Genomic DNA, 22,121 nt, shown 5'->3' with positions numbered 1-22,121 from the left:
CAGACAACTTGGTCGTTTTTCCTTTTGTGGTAGTTTAACACTATCGTGGAAATTAACAGCAAGTATGTTGGCTTTGGAGGTCATAGATTGAAGTTGGGTGGGTACGCTGGCATTACAGGGCACGTAATGATTATGCGACACAAAAAAAAGACATGTTTCAAATTGCAAAGGGAAAAAAAAAAAGACCTTTATTTTAGATTTCGGTTTTCAGTGTTATGCTCTTTCAGAACTGCCCGATAACTATTTACAAAGCAGCTGTATTAGAGTTCAGTAATGCAGTGGGATGTGACTCGCTCGGTGTGGCTATCATGCATTGCTGACTGAAGAAATCTGAAGATTTGACAGATGCTGCCCAGAATAATTGGTTGGGGTTGATCTTGCTAACCCCACCGCTGACATCCGAGTTGTCCTAGTAAGAGCAGAAACTTAAATTGTACCACTTCTAAGGTAAATATTTGTTTTCCCCTCAAAACTGAAGATTCTTGAATTGCTTCTCAATGCTGAAAACTAAGATTATTTTGTAATAGACCTTTTAATGTGACCTCAACATGTAACAGATGAAATGAAAGACATCCATGCTTAAAGTGGATCTGAACCAGAACACAGCATATGAAACATGAGTGATACTGCAAAATAGGCACATATGGCAAAAATCAAACAAACTTGATGTCACAATAACCTATTTACATAACAGGAAAAAGAACAAATACAGTGCTAAACAATTACCTGTGCAAATCAAAGGATGCAGTTATTAACGTAATCAATATTAACACATTGTTAAATAAAGACTGATCATAGAGACAGCACAACGTATTCTGATTATTTTTTTTAATTGCTTGAGACTGATTAGACAAGGGTTTCCCATCTACTCCCACTTCACCTCTTTTGATGCGCTGGATCATGCACTGAAGGGGAAACCCAGTTCCATCAGGAGTGGAAATTCTGTATAGGGCGCCCGACCTCGAACACTTTCATGAATCAAACAAACGCACCAAATTATCCTTCTTCCTTCATAGCATTTGGGAGACCTGTTAAAAAGTAAGAAAAAGAAGACCCAAAAAAGCGACACAGCCGGTACTTGATCAGCAGGCGGTGCAGTTGTTTCTTTTTTTTTGTTTTTTTGTTTTGTTCCTGAAACAGCGACATACAACAGACTAACCCTGGACACATACACCTTGCTCTGCAAAGCATAAATATAACACCTACTGAGATTGAGCACAGGGGGGCAATCATACAGAAAATACAGAATGGTTAAAAAAAAAAAAGTTTGTGCAAAGTAGTGTGGAGTTGGAGGAGAGGAGCAGAGACAGTCTGTCAGGTTGAAATCCAGTGTGAATGCTATAGATTCCCCCACGTCTCCGGAGGAGGGAACTGTTCTAGACTGCCGCTCTCGTCATGCTCCTCCTCCCCCATGCTGAACGTTAAGCTGTACTGCAACTGGACTCTCTCCTGGAACAGACACACAAAAAAAGTATAAAGTTAAAAGAGTATAAAAACAGGCACTTGAAGCCAAAGGTAGAAAAGTCTTTATCTGCTGCCCACTTCCCCTAGAATGCTAATTTGGACCCGTGTCAGAAAACTTTTTTTTTATTTTAAACTGGCTAGACGAGAGTTTTTCTTGACTCTCTTGGTTTATTGTTTAGCTGTACCTCAGTGGAGGTACCACGAAAAGGAGTTTAAATGGACACAAAACTGTTTCTAGTATTTAGTCGAGACAGATTTACGACCTTCTTTGTAAGTAAAAAGAGGCTGAACCAGTGCGCTCTACTTTGCCATCACAAACACTGCAGTGGTTCTCAATCCGGTCCTGGGGTATCACCATTTATTGCAAATGGTGCAAGTTTTCTATTTTGCCTTGTAATTATGTTCATCTGTTTTGCCAGATCTAAACTCTCCCTGGTTGTGTATCCATATGATCAACATAATACATACATAATATCCAGTATGAATTTTTAGTATACTAGATTAAAATGGTTATAGTATGGAATAATCTAATATACTAAAAATGCCAGGATGTGTACTATTTTCGGCAAAAATCTACCATGAATCAACTGAACACTATTCCAGGAGAAAATGGCGAATCACAGCGTACACTAAAACATATTTGATGGGACAGAACGTACTAAGTAGTAAGCAGTACTATCAAGTCTGCAGTATATACTATAAGGACACAGTACGTAACGGAGTATTTGGAAACAGCTCCTGATTAGATGACAATGTAATGAACTACCTGGCAGAATATAAAACCAGCAGTACTGGTGATGGCCTACCAGATGTCAGAGCGGTGGGATTAAACCGATTAGCTGTGTTTGACTGGGGATGGTCTACCTTGTGAGGGTTTGCCAGCAGCAGGATCTGTGTGATGGCAGCCGGAGGGAGGATGGGGTTAAAGGCTGGAAGCTCCATTCCTGATGGGGGCTGTAGCTTCACTGCCATAGACTACCGTGGACAAAAAGAAAGATGTTACACCTATGGACATGCAAAAATCCACATCGACCTCTCTTCAGCGAGGTTATGAACTAACACCAGTGACTCATTATGAGTGGCTATTTGACCGTTTTAATGTGGGACATACCTGTGTTTTCACACCGTGGTTAACAGTCGTGGTGTGACTGAAGAATCATTTTGGTGACCATCTGTGTCAACTCATTTAGATCTGTTCACATCATCAGTGTGGTTATGACCAAGGCCTTTAGATTTATCCTCTTTGCTGAATGTTTGCGATTGATGTTTGGATTTTTGGACATCGATGTTCTTTTCATTTTTCAAAATCTGTTCTTTTGAACGCTTTTATTATTTTCCACCTTTGTAAGTGTAGATGACACATTTGTGTCTTTCTGTAAAGTGCTTTCTAAACAGCTTTTGTTTTTGTATGAATTATTTCATATAATTTGTAGTGGTGTATTATCGCAATGGTGATTGGAGAAGCATTTTGCTCATCTCTTATGCTCACCATTACCATCATTTTACAAATGGAAGACCAGGACATTTATCTTCCAGAGGGCTGACCTTTGGTGCAGTAGTCTGGAAGTTGATGTTGGTGACGGGGACGGGCGCGGACGACAGCATGGAGATGATGACCACCAGCACGTCAGGCCGCGATGGTGGTGAGTTGCGGGCAAAGTGGAACAGAACCCGCAAGCTGTGTCCATCAAACACAGTCACTGGTAACAGACTACCTGAAGAAGGACAAAGGTTAAGATATTGAACTGTTTTCTTTTTAAACTGAGGGATGAGGAGAAATGACGAGAGACAAGAATTTAGGAAAAATCTAACATAAAACACTTGTGTCTGGAAGCCTATATTCCTGGGCTGGCATAACTGAAAGCTGACTCACTGGGCTTGATGAATTCTAGCGGTACAAAAATGTCAGTCAGGGTGACTTCTGGAGGGGGAGTCTCTATGTGAGTAGGTGACATATCCAGCAATGTGGCCCCAGTGCTGGGCTGAGAGTTCAGGAGAGCCCCAGGATGATCAGGAGTGAAGGCTGGGATGGGGTTTGGGTTCACACTGGATCCAGACATGCTCTGCAGATCTCGCAGAGTTAGTTTGGACTGTTGCTTGTCCCTGAAATGAGAAAAGCGAAATTTTAAAAAAAAAATTTAAAAATGGAATATTTTCTGACTATTTACTGAGTACCTGCTCCCAACACATAATAGTCCATTGTAGGACCTTTATTAAAGACAATTTAAATCGGCAAATGTGACTTTTCAACACTATCACGTGACAAGCTTGGACCACAGATCATATTTGTAGTTTTTAACATTCATCTATCCTGTGAATCTTGCTGAGAATACAAATTGTTCAGCAACATCTTCCCTCTCATCCCTACAGTTTCACATGTTCACACCAGCCAGTTGCCAAATAAACCGCGGTTGATGTCTCGACTTATTGCCCGTGGTGGTGCAAGGTGAAGATTAAATGCCTTTTTAAAGGGCACAGTGATGGTGATAGTTAGGGGAAAACATTTCTCCTTCAGTTTCCCTGTCTCAGTCCCCCCCCCTTTTCTCCCCAATTGTATCCGGCCAATTACCCCACTCTTCCGAGCCATCCCTGTCACTGCTCCACCCCCTCTGCTGATCCAGGGAGGGCTGCAGACCACCACATGCCTCCTCCGATACATGAGGAGTCACCAGCCGCTTCTTTTCACCTGACAATGAGGAGTTTCGCCAGGGGGACGTAGCACGTGGGAGGATCACGCTATTCCCCCTAATTCCCCTTCCCCCACGAACAGGCACCCCGACCAGCCAGAGGAGGCGCTAGTGCAGCGACCAGGACACATACCCACATCCGGCTTCCCACCCACAGACATAGCCAATTGTGTCTTTAGGGACACCCGACCAAACCGGAGGTAACACGGGGATTCAAACAGGCAATTCCCATGTTGGTAGGCAATGGAATAGACCGCTATGCTACCAGGATCCCCATGTTGGTAGGTAATGGAATAGAGTGCTATGCTACCTGGATGCCCAGCCTGCCTCCATTTTTTACCTTGTGAGCCTGAAGATTTGACATCCTGGTAATAAAAGCCTCTCTCTATACTTTGGACTATACTCAACACAATGCATGCCCCTGTGGACCATCTCATATCTCACCAGTGTGATGAGAGTTCAGATTTCTAAAGTTACCATTTGACCTGCAGCCCCTCTGGAGGCAGGGACTGCTGCAGTAGGGTTTTCCCCAGCAGGTCCAGCTCGTCTAGGGCTGAGCTCCCAGAGGAAGGGGGCTGAGACTGGGCGGGTGGATCTGGGCTCAGCAGTAGACTTGGTGCTGCAGGGGTGTCTGTGTCTATGCTGTCAGAGGACTGTGGACGGGAATAGGACGATAGTGTGAGAACAACACATTAAAATGAATCTCACCATTTGTAGTGAAGTAGCACAGTGATATAGACAAACATTAAATCAATTATCCTAGGGAATGTTTCACACACTACATGGCCCAAATTATGTGGACACCCCTTCTAACTAGTGGGTTTGGCCATTTCAGCCACATCCATTGCTAACAGGTGAAAAAAAAACAAGCATACAGCCATGCAGTCTCCATATACAAACATTGGCAGTAGAATGGGACATACTGAAGAGCTTAGTTACTTTCAACGTGGCACTGTCATAGGATGCCACCTTTCCAACAAGTCAGTTGGTCAAATTTCTGCACTGCTAGATTTGCTTCGGTCAACTGTAAGTCTGTTATTGTGAAGTGGAAATGTCTCTGAGCAACAACAACCCAACTGTGAAGCGTTAGGACACACAACACCACAGAGTGATGAAGCATGTAAAAATCGTCTGTCCTCAGTTGAAACATTTACTACTGAGTTCCAGACTGTCCCTGGAAGCAGTGTCAGCACAAGAACTGTCTGTCAGGGACTTCATGAAATGAATCTCCATCACCGAGCAGCCACACACAAACTGAAGACCACCATCCGCAATGCACAGCGTCAGCTGGAGTGGTGGAGCAAACCGCCCTTGGAATCTGGAGTGGTGGAAATATGTTCTCTGGAGTGATGAATCACGCTTCGCTATCTGGCAGTCTAACGGATGAATCCGAGTTTGGCAGATGCCAGGACAGTGCTACCTACCTGAATGCAGAATGCCAACTGTAAAGTTTGGTGGAAGAGAAATTATGGTTCCCCTGGGTAGCAACCACCTGACAGTTTTGCACTTCTTTCTGTTTGTCTTTTATTTGCTACCCATTTGTGTTATGTCTTATGTTCTGACTATTTTATTTTGTTTTATTTCATCATGCTGATTGTGTGTATGGTAGTGTGTAGAGACGTGAATATAGATATCTATAAACAACAATGGCTTTTAATAAAAGAGGTACAAAACAGATTTAATGTGTTGATTCAACACACTGAACCCGTTAGAGAATCATTTCATTAAGAGAATACACCCCACCTCTCCCTCACCTGGAAAGAGTCCCATGCTGTTGAGTCCTCGGGCTGGGAGGCAGGGTTGGATGTGTGAGTCCCTTCACTCAAACCTGGGAAAGACAGACACAAAGCCATAAAGACTGGTCACACCTTTTTATTTTTTCATACATCAAATATAGTCGTAATTTCAGATTAAATAAAAACTCCACGTTAACAGAAGCGACAAGTCCTGACATTTTTTTTTTTTACTACTTTTATTGATCCCCGTGAGGAAATTCATTCTCTGCATTTAACCCATCCTAACTGTGTAGGTAGGAGCAGTGGGCAGCCACCGTGCAGTGCCCGGGGGACCAACTCCACTTCGTCTTGCCATGCCTCGGTCAGGGGCACAGACAGGAGTATTAACCCTAACATGCATGTCTTTCTGATTTGGTTTTTAATATGGCAAAGACAGGGTAGGGAAGTGTTGGATGGCATGCTGGTTACCTAGCGACATGAGCTCGTCGTCAAGGAGACTGATCCCCATCTCCTGGGAAGGTGCGTTCAGGCTGTCTGTGGGAGTGGGGAATTCTGGGAAGGAGGAAGGGGACTGAGGCGACGTGTCCAGTCCTGAGAGATCGAGCAGCGCCGTACTTCCACCTGGAAATAACATCGAGTCCAATGACAGCTATTGGAAAAATATACTTTGAAATGTTCTCGGTCATGTGACATCTTTTACTCTCTGCATGCGTCTCTATGCTCCCCGTTGCACCATAGCCTATTTTACACAAAACCGTTGTTTATGCAGATATTTGGGTCACAGAAATCACTCACCCAGCAGTGAACGTCTTGGTTTTTCTAAGCACTGGATTAATCCTATTGCTAGAATGACTGACAGTAACTTTGAAAAATGAACCCATTGTGTTTGCATTTAACCCATACTAGCTGTGTAGCTAGGAGCATGGGACAGCTGCCGTGCAGCACCCGGGGACCAACTCCAGTTGGTCTTGCCATGCCTCGGTCAGGGGCACAGACAGGAGTATCAACCCTAACATGCATGTCTGTTTTTGATGGGAGCGCACACTGTTTCCACCTACCTGTTTGTCTTTGTGTGCTGACAGTGATGTTCCCATTCACCTCCTCGCCTTTCACCTGCTGCTTGTACAGGTTGATGACCTGCGTCAGACTGTCATTGGCCTGCAGGATCTCCGCTGTGGAAAAACATGTGGATTTACAGTGAACTCATTTAATGTCATTTACACCTGTAGATCCTTTCCCCTCCATGTTAGCTAGCCATGCAGCGAGCAAGTAGGAATGGGTATCGCTGAGATTTGAACGGTACTACTACTCTTGCCGATACCGCTAATAGATCCAGTACTTTAACGGTACTCCTATCGGTTCTTTTTGTATTTTTTAAGCGAAAAAACAAAAATAAATTAAGAACAGAATCAGAGCATCTGGGTGGCATGTCGGTCTATTCTGTTGCCTACCAACACGGGGATCGCCGTTCAAATCCCCGTGTTACCTCCGGCTTGGTCGCGCATCCCTACAGACACAATTGGCTGTGTCTGCGGGTGGGAAGCCAGATGTGGGTATGTGTCCTGGTCGCTGCACTAGCACGCCTCCTCTGGTTGGTCGGGGTGCATATTCGGGGGGGGGGGGACATAGCGTGATCCTCCCACATGGGGTAGTCTGGGGTAGACATGGGGTAGTCTGCAGCCCTCCCCGGCTCAGCAGAGGGGGTGGAGCAGCAACTGGGATGGCTCGGAAGAGTGGGGTAATTGGTCGGATACAATTGGGGGGAAAGGGGGGGGGTGGATAAAAAAAAAAAGAAAGAACCAAATTAACACTGCTCTATTTTCTTCTGTCTGGACAGAGCGTTACTTTTAATCATTAACACGTTTGTATAGTTTAGTTAACTCCGTGCGGGCTCTACACTGCAAGCATACATAACATACCTGAGTTGGATGGGGCAACGAGAGATGAACTACGAGCTAGGCAGTCGAAAACTGTGCATTTCTCCACCTGTGTTTGATGCATTTTCAATAGATGTTTCGAAACAGTACTTGTGTTTCTGCCCTTACATGAAAAAGACTTGTTGCCCTTGTGGCAACGAGCATCGTCAGCATCGCCTCTAGTGAAGTGTAACCAGACTTGTGACCATTTAGTTTTCTCTGCCATTGTCACTGAGAGCAGGCTGTGTGTGTGTGTGTGTGTGTGTGTGTGTGTGTGTGTGTGTGTGTGTGTGTGTGTGTGTGTGTGTGTGTGTGTGTGTGTGTGTGTGTCAGAGAGAGGCAGAGAGCTGGCCCTGCCCCTCAGCTCGCACATACGACAGGCTCTGAGAGAGAGATCTCTCTTCTGGATTGGGAATAGTGAAAAAGCATCATAGCCAAATGTCAACCTCATTGCAAATTAGAAACAGAGTCAGTGAGATAAAAGGTGCAAGATAACGTTAACACAGCCTAAACGAAGAGGACATTTATTTTCTTAATTTCTCCAGTACTGATAGCAGAACTGTTAACGCCAGAGCTTATCAATACTACAGTTTTTAATAATTTAGCACCGGCACCTGTTTAATACTGGGTTTCGGTACCCATCCCTACAAGCGGGGGTCATCCTTCAACTAGAGTACCAAGGTTCAAAAGCCCCCTTCTGTCCACAAACATCTCCCTTACTAAAGTGTCCTTGAGCAAGGATCGAGACCCTACCGGCTCCAGCGGTGCTTTTCTTTTGCAAAACCAGTGCCCCGCAATGTAGCAAAGTAAAGCTACGAAGAAATGCCCTACTGGAAAGAGTACAGTATTACGTCACATCCCCCTTCAGTATGTCAGTTTCTCAGGAATTTAGACAAAAATCATTGATTGTCTCTGACACTGATGCACTCTTGTCTCTCATCAGAGATCACATGACATGCTATGTTCCACGTAATTCAAATTCTGCTCAACATCAAGATGAAGTAAGACTCACCCAAAGCCTCGTCATTGTCTTCTGTGTCACTGGCCAGTCTGAACAGAGTGGGTCTCATCTTCTCACAGCGCTGGTACAGGTCCTAAACACACAGCAAACACATTATCACACACTGTGGGTCCATTTATACAGTATATGAAATGTATGCCAGCACAGTACAGGGCTCCCACTCTTAAGGAAATCATTTCCCAGGACTTTTCAAAAGGACCTTTTCCAAGACCTTTACTTGGATATACATGACAGCCGTTGCCCACGGAAGGCCGTATTCAGTTTATCAATGGAAGCCTCAGTCTCTAAATTGACCGTGTAACTTTTTTTTTGTTTTGTGGATTTTCCCTTTTTCTCTCCAGTTGTACTTGGCCAATTACCCCACTCTTCCAAGCCATCCCGGTCACTGCTCTACCCCCTCTCCTGATCCGGGGAGGGCTGCAGACTACCACATGCCTCCTCCGATACATGTGTAGTCGCCAGCCGCTTCTTTTCACCTGACAGTGAGTAGTTTCGCCAGGGGGATGTAGCACGTGGGAGGATCACGCTATTCCCCCCAGTCCCCACCCCCCAAACAGGCGCCCTGACTGACCAGAGGAGGCGCTAGTGCAGCAACCAGGACACATACCCACATCCGGCTTCCCACCCGCAGACACAGCCAATTGTGTCTGTAGGGACGCCCGACCAAACCGGAGGTAACACAGGAATTCGAACCGGCAATTCCAGATCCAGACTGTGTATCTTTTATCTGAGCATATCACTCAAACTTCGAACACTGATGTGCAATCTCAACGGCTAAAAACATGGCTAAAAATGTATAATTTCAGTGGATAAAAATACAATTTTACAACTTTAAAATTTTCCATAACCTCAATAATATTTCCAGGAGATCTTATCAATTTTATCATTTTCTAGATGTTTTCCAGGTTAGATGGGAACCTTGATAGTAGAGTGATGAACAGGTTATCTGTCCCCCGTATCTTTCAATCTGTCTGTGTGTGTGTGTGTGTGTGTGTGTGTGTGTGTGTGTGTGTGTGTGTGTGTGTGTGTGTGTGTGTGTGTGTGTGTGAGTGAATATGTGCACATCCTGTAATGAGGACCTGTATGAGCTCCGCATTGCTCTGCACACTGTCATTCCTGTCATAGTCTTCCAGCAGCTGAGTGAGCAGGCTGACACTCTCCTTCACTTCCTGTATCGCATTCACACGCTTGGACACCTTCTCTGCACGCCTCTGGTCCTGAGTGTGACAGAAAGACAAGACAAAGCGACACGTTCACAAAAACACTCAATGGGGTCGTACATACATGCACACGCACATTCCTGACAATACGCAAGTATGAACCCAGCCATACAAACATGTGGAAAGGCAGTGATACAAAAGGCTACATGATGACTAAAATGATAATCACAATTATTTTAAAATCTAATTAGTCATATTCATTCATTGGAAACAATTATTTTGCAATTGAACTTTTTAAATAGACAAAATATGGCCTTCACTTTCACATAATACTTAAGTCTATTTGTGATGCTTTTCAGAGGGTCAAAAAGGTTAGTGAATAAATCAGTTAATGGGTTAGTTATGTTGTTTTTTGACACTGACAACCTTGAACCCCCTATTTCAAACCGGCAGTGTCACAGACAGGAAGCTCGTCCCCCGCCACTGTGCTGCTGAGACATGGCCCAACAGACTGCTGCCTATTTTCTTTGTGATATTGATCTTAAATCTACAATTGTAGATACAGTATTGTCTGTATTATCCCAAAGTGGGCAAGAATAAAACTTATAGCGTAGCGTAGCGGTCTATTCGTATATACCGACATGGGGATCGCCGGTTCGAATCCCCGTGTTACCTCTGGCTTGGTCGGGCGTCCCTACAGACACAATTGGCCGTGTCTGCGGGTGGGTATGTGTGAGGGCAGCTTACATACACTACCGTTCAAAAGTTTGGGATCACCCAAACAATTTCGTGTTTTCCATGAAAAGTCACACTTATTCACCACCATATGTTGTGAAATGAATAGAAAATAGAGTCAAGACATTGACAAGGTTAGAAATAATGATTTGTATTTGAAATAAGATTTTTTTTACATCAAACTTTGCTTTCGTCAAAGAATCCTCCATTTGCAGCAATTACAGCATTGCAGACCTTTGGCATTCTAGCTGTTAATTTGTTGAGGTAATCTGGAGAAATTGCACCCCACGCTTCCAGAAGCAGCTCCCACAAGTTGGTTTGGTTGGATGGGCACTTCTTTGAGCAGATTGAGTTTCTGGAGCATCACATTTGTGGGGTCAATTAAACGCTCAAAATGGCCAGAAAAAGAGAACTTTCATCTGAAACTCGACAGTCTATTCTTGTTCTTAGAAATGAAGGCTATTCCATGCGAGAAATTGCTAAGAATTTGAAGATTTCCTACACCGGTGTGTACTACTCCCTTCAGAGGACAGCACAAACAGGCTCTAACAGGTACTATTTAATGAAGATGCCAGTTGGGGACCTGTGAGGCGTCTGTTTCTCAAACTAGAGACTCTAATGTACTTATCTTCTTGCTCAGTTGTGCAACGCGGCCTCCCACTTCTTTTTCTACTCTGGTTAGAGCCTGTTTGTGCTGTCCTCTGAAGGGAGTAGTACACACCGGTGTAGGAAATCTTCAATTTCTTAGCAATTTCTCGCATGGAATAGCCTTCATTTCTAAGAACAAGAATAGACTGTCGAGTTTCAGATGAAAGTTCTCTTTTTCTGGCCATTTTGAGCGTTTAATTGACCCCACAAATGTGATGCTCCAGAAACTCAATCTGCTCAAAGAAGTGCCCATCCAACCAATCCAACTTGTGGGAGCTGCTTCTGGAAGCGTGGGTTGCAATTTCTCCAGATTACCTCAACAAATTAACAGCTAGAATGCCAAAGGTCTGCAATGCTGTAATTGCTGCAAATGGAGGATTCTTTGACGAAAGCAAAGTTTGATGTAAAAAAAATCTTATTTCAAATACAAATCATTATTTCTAACCTTGTCAATGTCTTGACTCTATTTTCTATTCATTTCACAACATATGGTGGTGAATAAGTGTGACTTTTCATGGAAAACACAAAATTGTTTGGGTGATCCCAAACTTTTGAACGGTAGTGTATGTAATTGTGAGGGCAGCTTATTAAAATCGTGTGACAATACTGTAAGAGATTTTTGTCTCCCTCCTCATTTAATGTCAGAGTGAAATTAAATTATTTCTTCAACAGCATGTTTCCTGGTTGCTGCACTAGCGGCTCCTCTGCTCAGTCAGGGCGCCTGTTCAAGGGAGGGGGGAACTGGGGGGAATAGCGTGATTCTCCCACGCGCTACGTCCTCCTGGCAAAACTCCTCACTGTCAGGTGAAAAGAAGCAGCTGGAGACTCCACATGTATCGAAGGAGGTATGTGGTAGTCTGCAGCCCTCCCTGGATCGGCAGAAGGGGTGGAGCAGTGATCGGGACAGCTCGGAAGATTAGGGTAATTGGCCAAGTACAAACCCCAATTCCAATGAAGTTGGGACATTGTGTAAAACGTGTATAAAAACAGAATACAATGATTTGCAAATCCTTTTCGACCTATATTCAATTGAATACACTACAAACACAAGATATTTAGTGTTCAAACTGATAAACTTTATTGTTTTTTGCAAATATTCACTCATTTTGAATTTGATGCCTGCAACACGTTCCAAAGAAGCTGGGACAGGAGCAACAAAAGACTGGGAAAGTTGAGGAATGCTCAAAAAACACCTGTGTGGAACATTCCACAGGTGAACAGGTTAATTGGAAACAGGTGAGTGTCATGATTGGGTATAAAAGGAGTATCCCTGAAAGGCTCAGTCGTTCACAAGCAAGGATGGGGCGAGGTTCACCACTTTGTGAACAACTGTGTGAGCAAATAGTCCAACAGTTTAAGAACAACGTGTCTCAACATACAATTGCAAGGAATTTAGGGATTTCATCAGATCCAGTCCATAATATCATCAAAAGATTCAGAGAATCCAGAGAAATCTCTGCACGTAACCGGCAAGGCCGAAAACCAACATTGAATGCCCGTGACCTTCGACCCCCTCAGGCGGCACTGCATTAAAAACCGACATCCTTCTGTAAAGGATATTACCACGCGGGCTCAGGAACACTTGGGAAAACCATTGTCAGTTAACACAGTTCGTCGCTACATCTACAAGGGCAAGTTAAAACTCTACCATGCAAAGCGAAAGCCATATATCAACAACACCCAGAAACGCCGCCGGCTTCTCTGGGCCCGAGCTCATCTGAGATGGACTGATGCAAAGTGGAAAAGTGTGCTGTGGTTTGACGAGTCCACATTTCAAATTGTTCTTGGAAATCATGGATGTCGTGTCCTCCGGGCAGAAGAGGAAAAGGACCATCCAGATTGTTATCGGCGCAAAGTTCAAAAGCCAGCATCTGTGATGGTATGGGGGTGTGTTAGTGCCCATGGCATGCGTAACTTGCACATCTGTGAAGGCACCATTAATGCTGAAAGGTACATACAGGTTTTGGAACAACATATGCTGCCATTCAAGCGACATCCCTGCTTATTTCAGCAAGACAATGCCAAGTCACATTCTGCACGTGTTACACCAGCGTGGCTTCGTAGTAAAAGAGTGCAGGTACTAGACTGGCCTGCCTGCAGTCCAGACCTGTCCCCCATTGAAAAAGTGTGGCGCATTATGAAGCGCAAAATACGACAACGGAGACCCCGGACTGTTGAGCAACTGAAGTCGTACATCAAGCAAGAATGGGAAAGAATTCCACCTACAAAGCTTCAACAATTAGTGTCCTCATTTCCCAAATGCTTATTGAGTGTTGTTAAAAGGAAAGGTGATGTAACACAGCGGTAAACATGCCACTGTCCCAGCTTTTTTGGAACGTGTTGCAGGCATCAGATTCAAAATGAGTGAATATTTGCAAAAAAAATAAAGTTTATCAGTTTGAACATTAAATATTTTGTCTTTGTAGTGTATTCAATTGAATATAGGTCAAAAAGGATTTGCAAATCATTGTATTCTGTTTTTATTTACGTTTTACACAACGTCCCAACTTCATTGGAATTAGGGTTTGTACAATTGGGGAGAAAAAATGGGAAAAATCCCCAAAAAAATAATAAAACTTATAAAAATATTCTTTAAGCCCTTATCGAAGTTTCTGGTTAAGTGGCATAGAGGTGTTTAAAGGAATTTTACAATGAGAACGGCTGGTTCTCATTGTGTGTTGTGGAGAGACTGTGACGCATTGTTCATGAAGGCCAATGGTCACACCCCCTCCACAATACACTGGTCAAACACAGCAGCACCATCAGCAACACACTAATCCCCCCACAGTGCTCCACAGAATGCCACAGGAGCTCATTCCTGTTGGTGGCAATGAAACTTTATAGCTCCGCCACAACACTGACCCCACTGTTCTACATGGATGCTGAAGCAATGGCATTAACAGCCATTTTTATATTTTTCATATTCAAATACTGCATACTGTCACTCATACTATAATAATTTCATTTAAGGATGACCCATATATCCTCTACACTACCACTATGGATAGATTTCTTACTTAAATGATGTACAATACACATCTGTCGGCTTGCTATTATGTGCAAGACAAAACTGTACAATAACTGAATAATTGTAGCCTGTGCAACAACTGAACATGCAGTTGCATCTTTTTCTTAATGTACATCTGCTATGTTTTTCATTTTTATACCAATGTTCTTGATCCATCCATTCATCCATTATCCAAACCACTTATCCTGCTCTCAGTGTCGCAGGGATGCTGGAGCCTATCCCAGCAGTCACTGAGCAGCAGGCGGGGAGACACCCTGGACAGGCCGCCAGGCCATCACAGGACCGACACACACATTCACACCTAGGGACAATTTAGTATGGCCGATTCACCTGACCTACATGTCTTTGGACTGTGGGAGGAAACTGGAGACACGGGGACAACATGCAAACACCACACAGAGGATGACCCCCAAGGTTGGACTTCCCCGGGGCTCGAACCCAGGACCTTCTTGCTGTGAGGCGACCACGCTAACCACTGCACCACGGCGCCCTTGATCCATTCTGCCTTTATTTATGAATATATATCTCTTAATTCTATTTTATAGGTACCAAGTACTTCAGTTTAGTCTAGTTCTTTATATTCTGTATATTCTTGCTATTTATTGTGTGTATTTTTGATATTGTGTGGTTTTGGATTATGCTGCAATGATGCTTTAATTTCCCTCAGGATCAATAAAGTAATCAGTATGCCCACACTAAACTTACAATTTAACACTATAATAAACCTGCAGTGTAAAATGTCTATTAATATTTGCTATGATGTTGCCATCGGCCCGCTTGCTGGGTGCAGCCAGTGTGAAAAAGAAAAAAAAAAGCTACATTTTGTTAACATGGATGAGTATTGAAAGTGGGGCAAAGTGTCACAGGACCATAGGAGCAAAATTCACTCCTAGTCCGAAGTGGGAGCAAACAACACTCTGCATAGTATTAGTGCCTGACCAACATAATTTGCCGCAAATTTCAAATAGTTCCAAAGAATTGATGATGCTGATGCATTTTATTTGATGCATCAGAGCAGGCAGTCTAAATTCAATGCTTGAATATCACTGGTGATAGTTAAACTGTGGAAGCCAAAATTGTAACTGCTATTAGAGTAAGATTAATACTGCAGACCTAATTCCTACTACACCCCATAAAACAGGACAAATCTTCTTTTCAGCGTTCTTGCTGAATCACTTTTCAAATGACACACAATCCTCCCCCGTCCTCCTCCCCCGGAGCAAGCAACCTACTTCCTCATTCAACTAATTCCTCATTCAGCTAATGTCCCCTCCTTCAATGCCACACACAGCTATTCATAATCCTTCCACTGTCTCCAAAAAAAAAGACTACTTTTCTTGGCAGTTACCATAAAATGGTGTAGTAAATGCTGCAGTAACCTTTAACTGCATTTTATTCACAAGTTTCAAGGGAAGGAGGGTAGAAGGTGTACGTACCTCTTGAACCATTTCTTTGATGAGCTTGTTGGCTGCTTTCAGGTCCTCCGGGTGAGTGCTATTCAACAGGCGAGACAGCATCTGGCAAAGCACAAGAGATCAGACAGTGAAGAATGGAAGAATGAATGGATTCTTCCAGTCCGAAAAGGAAGACTTTGAGAATAAAACCGTGATGTGGATAGCGGGGGGGGGGGGGGGTCGACTGACATACACTACCGTTCAAAAGTTTGGGATCACCCAAACAATTTTGTGTTTTCCATGAAAAGTCACACTTATTCACCACCATATGTTGTGAAATGAATAGAAAATAGAGTCAAGACATTGACAAGGTTAGAAATAATGATTTGTATTTGAAATAAGATTTTTTTTACATCAAACTTTGCTTTCGTCAAAGAATCCTCCATTTGCAGCAATTACAGCATTGCAGACCTTTGGCATTCTAGCTGTTAATTTGTTGAGGTAATCTGGAGAAATTGCACCCCACGCTTCCAGAAGCAGCTCCCACAAGTTGGATTGGTTGGATGGGCACTTCTTTGAGCAGATTGAGTTTCTGGAGCATCACATTTGTGGGGTCAATTAAACGCTCAAAATGGCCAGAAAAAGAGAACTTTCATCTGAAACTCGACAGTCTATTCTTGTTCTTAGAAATGAAGGCTATTCCATGCGAGAAATTGCTAAGAAATTGAAGATTTCCTACACCGGTGTGTACTACTCCCTTCAGAGGACAGCACAAACAGGCTCTAACCAGAGTAGAAAAAGAAGTGGGAGGCCGCGTTGCACAACTGAGCAAGAAGATAAGTACATTAGAGTCTCTAGTTTGAGAAACAGACGCCTCACAGGTCCCCAACTGGCATCTTCATTAAATAGTACCTGTTAGAGCCTGTTTGTGCTGTCCTCTGAAGGGAGTAGTACACACCGGTGTAGGAAATCTTCAATTTCTTAGCAATTTCTCGCATGGAATAGCCTTCATTTCTAAGAACAAGAATAGACTGTCGAGTTTCAGATGAAAGTTCTCTTTTTCTGGCCATTTTGAGCGTTTAATTGACCCCACAAATGTGATGCTCCAGAAACTCAATCTGCTCAAAGAAGTGCCCATCCAACCAATCCAACTTGTGGGAGCTGCTTCTGGAAGCGTGGGGTGCAATTTCTCCAGATTACCTCAACAAATTAACAGCTAGAATGCCAAAGGTCTGCAATGCTGTAATTGCTGCAAATGGAGGATTCTTTGACGAAAGCAAAGTTTGATGTAAAAAAAATCTTATTTCAAATACAAATCATTATTTCTAACCTTGTCAATGTCTTGACTCTATTTTCTATTCATTTCACAACATATGGTGGTGAATAAGTGTGACTTTTCATGGAAAACACAAAATTGTTTGGGTGATCCCAAACTTTTGAACGGTAGTGTACATGCACATTCACACTCAAACAAATAACAAACTGTTTAAATTTGACATTACAAATCCTTACTTTTGACTTCTCCTCATCCTCAAAAATGGCGTTTTTGGGTCTGGGTGGAGGTGGAGTCAGCAGCTTGTCAGGTGGCAGGTCTGGGTCTTTTTTGACAATACCTGGTAAACATTAAGGGAAAAGCTGTTCATTCGGGCTGCCCCCAACCAAAGAATTTCCCAGTCGACTAGTAGTCACTAGTTCAAGCCATCTGTCGACTAGTCGTCGCATGTTTATATTAATTTAACTATTTAAATATATATATTTTAGGGCCACAACACCGGCAAAAGAGGTAATGAATAATGATTCTGAATGTGTCAAATTAAAAACTCTCATGAGTTTCATACAGTTTTTTTTTAAAGCCTTTCATACAGGGTTTTTTTTTTTTTTCTGTGACTGAGTGACCCATGAGAACTTGATCTCATTGACTAATGTTTGGTCAACCATTAGGGGGCAGCCCTACAGTTTACTACTTAATGTATACGTTAGTACGATGGTTCTCAATCTGGTTCTCAGGGCCCCCAAGTGCCACTGGTTTTCCCATTATGCCAGGTATTTAATTTATATTCACCTGTTGTTTCAGGTATTCCAGCCTTCAGTCAGGAGCTGTGTCCAAAATCCCTCCCAATTTGCTATATAGCGCACTATATTGACTTTCCTCCATTTTGTCTGGGTGCCCGAATTCTAACTGGAAAATTTTGTCACTATATAGTGCCCTAAAAAATTCCCACATTGCAACTGAAAATGTAGTGTCTAACAGATGCATGTACGCTACTTTATGCTAAAAATACCACAATGCAATGGTCCACAAGTGCTCTGCTTGTGCACTCTTTTCAATGTCAAATACTGCGTGATGGGACGAGAAGAAACCACAAAAAGATAATTCATTACTGTCGAAAATCTCTTTTCATTACTCCCTATAGAGTACCCCATTGAGTGTTTCATATTAGAGGGGGTAGTGAATAAGTGAACAAGGGAAAATTTCTGCACACACAGAGGTTTTAGACGTGGAACAACAGCTGAATGGAACAGATTACCTGGTAGGTAGTTAACTACAATGGGGCCCCAAGGACTAGATTGAGAACAACTACATTAGTGTATTTACTGCCCTCAATATAACACCTCTACTGTATTTGAATTTGTGTCGATACATTTTACATCTGTGTTTATATTGTAGTTACGTTATTGTAGTTATGTCTGGAAAGTGCTACACACCAGAACTGTTAAAAGCCTTTTATAAATCATTAATTTAAAGCTGCTACGGGGAGTTTTTCCACTGATTATTTATTGGTCTCCACTTAATTTTGATGTCTCTAAATGGCTGACATGATCAAATGAGACCATTTGTGAGAAGATTAGATATTGCAATATAATGAATCTAAACTCGTGTCTCTGGGTCAGATTCCCCATGAAATCTAAAGAAACGACTGACGGCACACAAATCGGATACACAGTCACAATTTGACAATTTTGTGACAACAAAATCATTCTTATGCAACTATAATCCACAGCATCTCACAAAGTCAACAAAAATCCCAAACTCTTCATTGCAGTTTTAACAATAGAGTAACAAATGAGAATGCACGTTTTAAAACCAGCTTCGACCAAATACTGGGTAAAACCCAAGTAAAATGTCAGTCTTCTTATCTCAATCTGACAGGGATGGAAACCTCAGCAGTTAATTTTTTAATGTGGGTGCAGCTTACCTTGTTTCTTCAGCATCTGGTAAGCATCTGAGATCTTGGCCTCCTCAGGCAGTCCCAAGGTCCAGCTATAGATCAGCTCCACAACTTTCTTTTTCACCGGCTCGCGAGACCGTGAGCCCAAGTACTGAATATGTGTGTGTGTTTGGGGGGGGGGGGGGTTCCAGTTCAGGGGGAGAACGAAAGGAGAATGAAAATTCATTAACAGATAAGGGAAACACAACTTGCTTTTTATATGGCACAAATTAATACAACCATTTAATTTCAGACATGCAAAACAGATACCCCAGCATTTTACCTTTGGAGATACTACTTTGATGAGCTCGTTGAGGAAGCGAAACTTGCCCACCTCACTGTGGAACCGTTTCCCACAGTTCTTCATACAGGTCTCAAGCACCTTGTTAAACAACACAAGCCAACATCAGAGGACTGAGACACCAATCTGTCGGGTACGGTTAAAAACTAAGGATGCAACCCCCCCCCCCCCCCCAATATCTGATAACCGACCATTTCCATGGTCATTTTGGCAGATACCAATAATGATATTTTTGGTTTTATGGCAATGCCACCATGTGTCTTAATTTCCACCAGTGGGGTTTATCCATCTTCAGACTGTACCTGTGATGCTTGGTGCAAATACAAACGTCTAAAAAAAACCCCACAGCTTTATTTCTACCTGTCCTGATTAATTGCTAAACACTACACTGTTTTCAAGTGTCTGCATTCACTGAAGGAGAGGAGCGCAAATTACTTCAAATTAAATGAGAGAACATGTAACCTCTATTTTGGCCTAACATTTCAAAACATCTTTTCTCTTACATTTTTTCTCCAACAGGTCAATTCTTGAAAGCTTCCCTATAAAATGCTGACTATCACACTGTAGACTCAAGTTAACAGTTTGCTGCAAATATTAAAAGGGGGAAATCATCACCAAAAGTATTTAGAAATGTACATAAGGTGAGATCCACTTTATCCACCAATCAAGCTCTGCTGCTGGTCATCACCGGTGCAGCACTGTACAAGATAATCCATTCAAAATAAGATAGTAATTGTAAAATTGAAACAGAAATAGCATACACTGTAGGCATTTCTATGTAGGGTATGCTGTAGTGCGACCTGCCTTTCTATCAACGCCTGTCATTGCTGTGGTTACATAATTACGAGTCATCATATTGGTGTGACATATCTGGCATAATTTTGATATCTATCCCTATAACACATTGAAGCAATTACTGTCTGAGACTAATAAGCTGGCCAATATACTGGGCACACAAGGTAGAAACATTTTTAGACACCACACCAGAGCATACACTTAGGAGCACAAACTCCTCTCAAAACTCTGATCTCCTCTCCTTGAACTCACCAGCAGAGCCTGCATGGCTTCCCACTCCTGTGGAGACTGGATTTTGTGGGCAAGGAGCCTGGTGGCCAACTGAGGTCTGTAACAAAAGTGATGGAAGAATACTTAAACCTAAACTAATACAATGCACTGTTTAGACTGTGTCTAAACTAAAGTGATTAATTTGTGATAAGAAACCCTTGTAAGACACAAATCTAACCTTTAAACCCTAAGCAACAAGCGTTAGTAAGCACCGAGAATGGTGTGCAATCTTAACATATGGACAGCGGACATATCAGTGTACGCTTCCCCCTAACATTTGATCCAAGTTAGCAAAGGAGAGGCAGCTTCATTTTTAAAAGTGAAGCAAGCCCTCTCACTTTGACCTCCATGGCGTAGACAAAGACTAACGTGGAATAACCACTGTATAATGACCACTGTGAAAGTAGCACCAACTAAGCCTTCCTCAGAGATTGAAAAACATATCAAGAGGCCCTTGTATGAAGCCTTACCCCTCCAAGTCATTGTTGAGCTGGTCACAGAAAGCATGGATGCTGCCCCAGTCTGTGTCTCTGTTTAATGGATTGGTGGCCCTGTCTGTAACAGGAAACCGTTGAGTGAGGCAATGGAGGAAATGCACCTCGTTTAGAATGAATTACAATGTATGACATATTGTTTTAATTGCCGAGTGTTTCCTTTTGCTAACATTTGAGGAAAAAACGAATAACACATGCTCAGTCCTGTGTTTAACGATACCCGAAATCGTTCAGCAAAAACTCATGCATGGCATCAACGATAGTGTGTTTACGAACAGCCTTCAGCAGTATGTCACCATACAGACGTTGTGAACGTAACGTAGCTGGAGCAATGGGGCTAGCCTGCTGTCGACAAGACACTCCGGCAGCCTCTCATCTAGAAGTTTCTCTACGAGAACACAGGCCACGTTGTAATCCATGTCTGGTAAACTACACTAACCACGGACACTGACTGCCTGGTTTAGCCTCCCAGCGCTTACACGATGCTATGTTACGCCTGGTTATGATGACAGCTGGCTAGCACAACAGCTAAAGGGGCTAACGCGTTAGCGTGCGGAATCTGACGGTACTATGTCAGCCCCCGCTCCTCTCCCTTTAGCAGCCACCCCTGCATAAACTACTTATACTGCCGATTGTACATTTATGGGTAAAGTTAAGCGTGTCAACCTCTTCGGCTATCGCTAACTTATTTAATAACTAAAATACTCACTGATACGGGACTCCAAACTCTCCGCGTCTGGCGGCGAAGCCATCACTACGGGATTTATGGCTATCTTTGGTATCGCGAGATGACGACGTTGGTAGTAGTGTAGTGACAATATTTACAGCCCCCAAAATAATCCTGTAGATGCGCGGTGTCGCGGGAACGTGCATGCTTTCGCCTCAAACGGACCTTGATCAGGCCTCTTGCAACTTCCATCTCACGGGAAGAAATAACGTAAGTAATAATCTAATAATAATCTAAGTATAATAATAATTTAAAAAAAATAATGCCACTACTGCTACCGGCTGCTCCCGTTAGGGGTCGCCACAGCGGATCATGCGTTTCCATTTCTTCCTGTCTTCTGCATCTTCCTCTTGTCACACCAGCCACCTGCATGTCCTCCCTCACCACATCCATAAACCTCCTCTTTGGCCTTCCTCTTGTCCTCTTCCCTGGCAGCTCCAGGGGAGAGGAAAATCTAATAATAATCTAAGTATAATAATAATAATAATAATAGGTAGGGTGTCTCCCCGCCTGCCGCCAAATGACTGCTGGGATAG

The 22,121-nt window shown here is 43.0% G+C and overlaps 1 protein-coding gene across 2 annotated transcripts; it reads right to left on the bottom strand.

Moving 5' to 3' along the window:
- Positions 1–29: 29 nt before the first annotated feature.
- LOC130118897 (ADP-ribosylation factor-binding protein GGA1-like) lies at positions 30–21,610 on the bottom strand. Of its 2 annotated transcripts, XM_056287184.1 has the most exons (17): positions 21,568–21,610; positions 20,835–20,919; positions 20,347–20,422; positions 19,282–19,380; positions 18,987–19,110; positions 17,302–17,402; positions 15,832–15,912; positions 9,904–10,041; positions 8,816–8,897; positions 6,946–7,059; positions 6,356–6,508; positions 5,906–5,979; positions 4,629–4,804; positions 3,338–3,567; positions 3,010–3,179; positions 2,329–2,439; positions 30–1,449 (listed from the first exon to the last, which is right to left on the bottom strand). In XM_056287184.1, exons 1-17 carry the CDS (start codon positions 21,608–21,610, stop codon positions 1,339–1,341), a joined length of 1,968 nt encoding a protein of 655 aa, XP_056143159.1. In that variant the 3' UTR covers positions 30–1,338. The 2 variants fall into 2 exon arrangements, with proteins under 2 accessions (XP_056143159.1, XP_056143160.1); XM_056287185.1 differs by lacking the exons at positions 30–1,449; positions 2,329–2,439 and having other exon boundaries at positions 3,043–3,175.
- Between the last annotated feature and the right edge of the window lie 511 nt (positions 21,611–22,121).

The sequence above is a fragment of the Lampris incognitus genome, chromosome 10, assembly GCF_029633865.1.
Source record: "Lampris incognitus isolate fLamInc1 chromosome 10, fLamInc1.hap2, whole genome shotgun sequence".
NCBI classification, from domain to species: Eukaryota; Metazoa; Chordata; class Actinopteri; order Lampriformes; family Lampridae; genus Lampris; species Lampris incognitus.
This window is presented reverse-complemented; position numbering and strand designations above follow the sequence as displayed.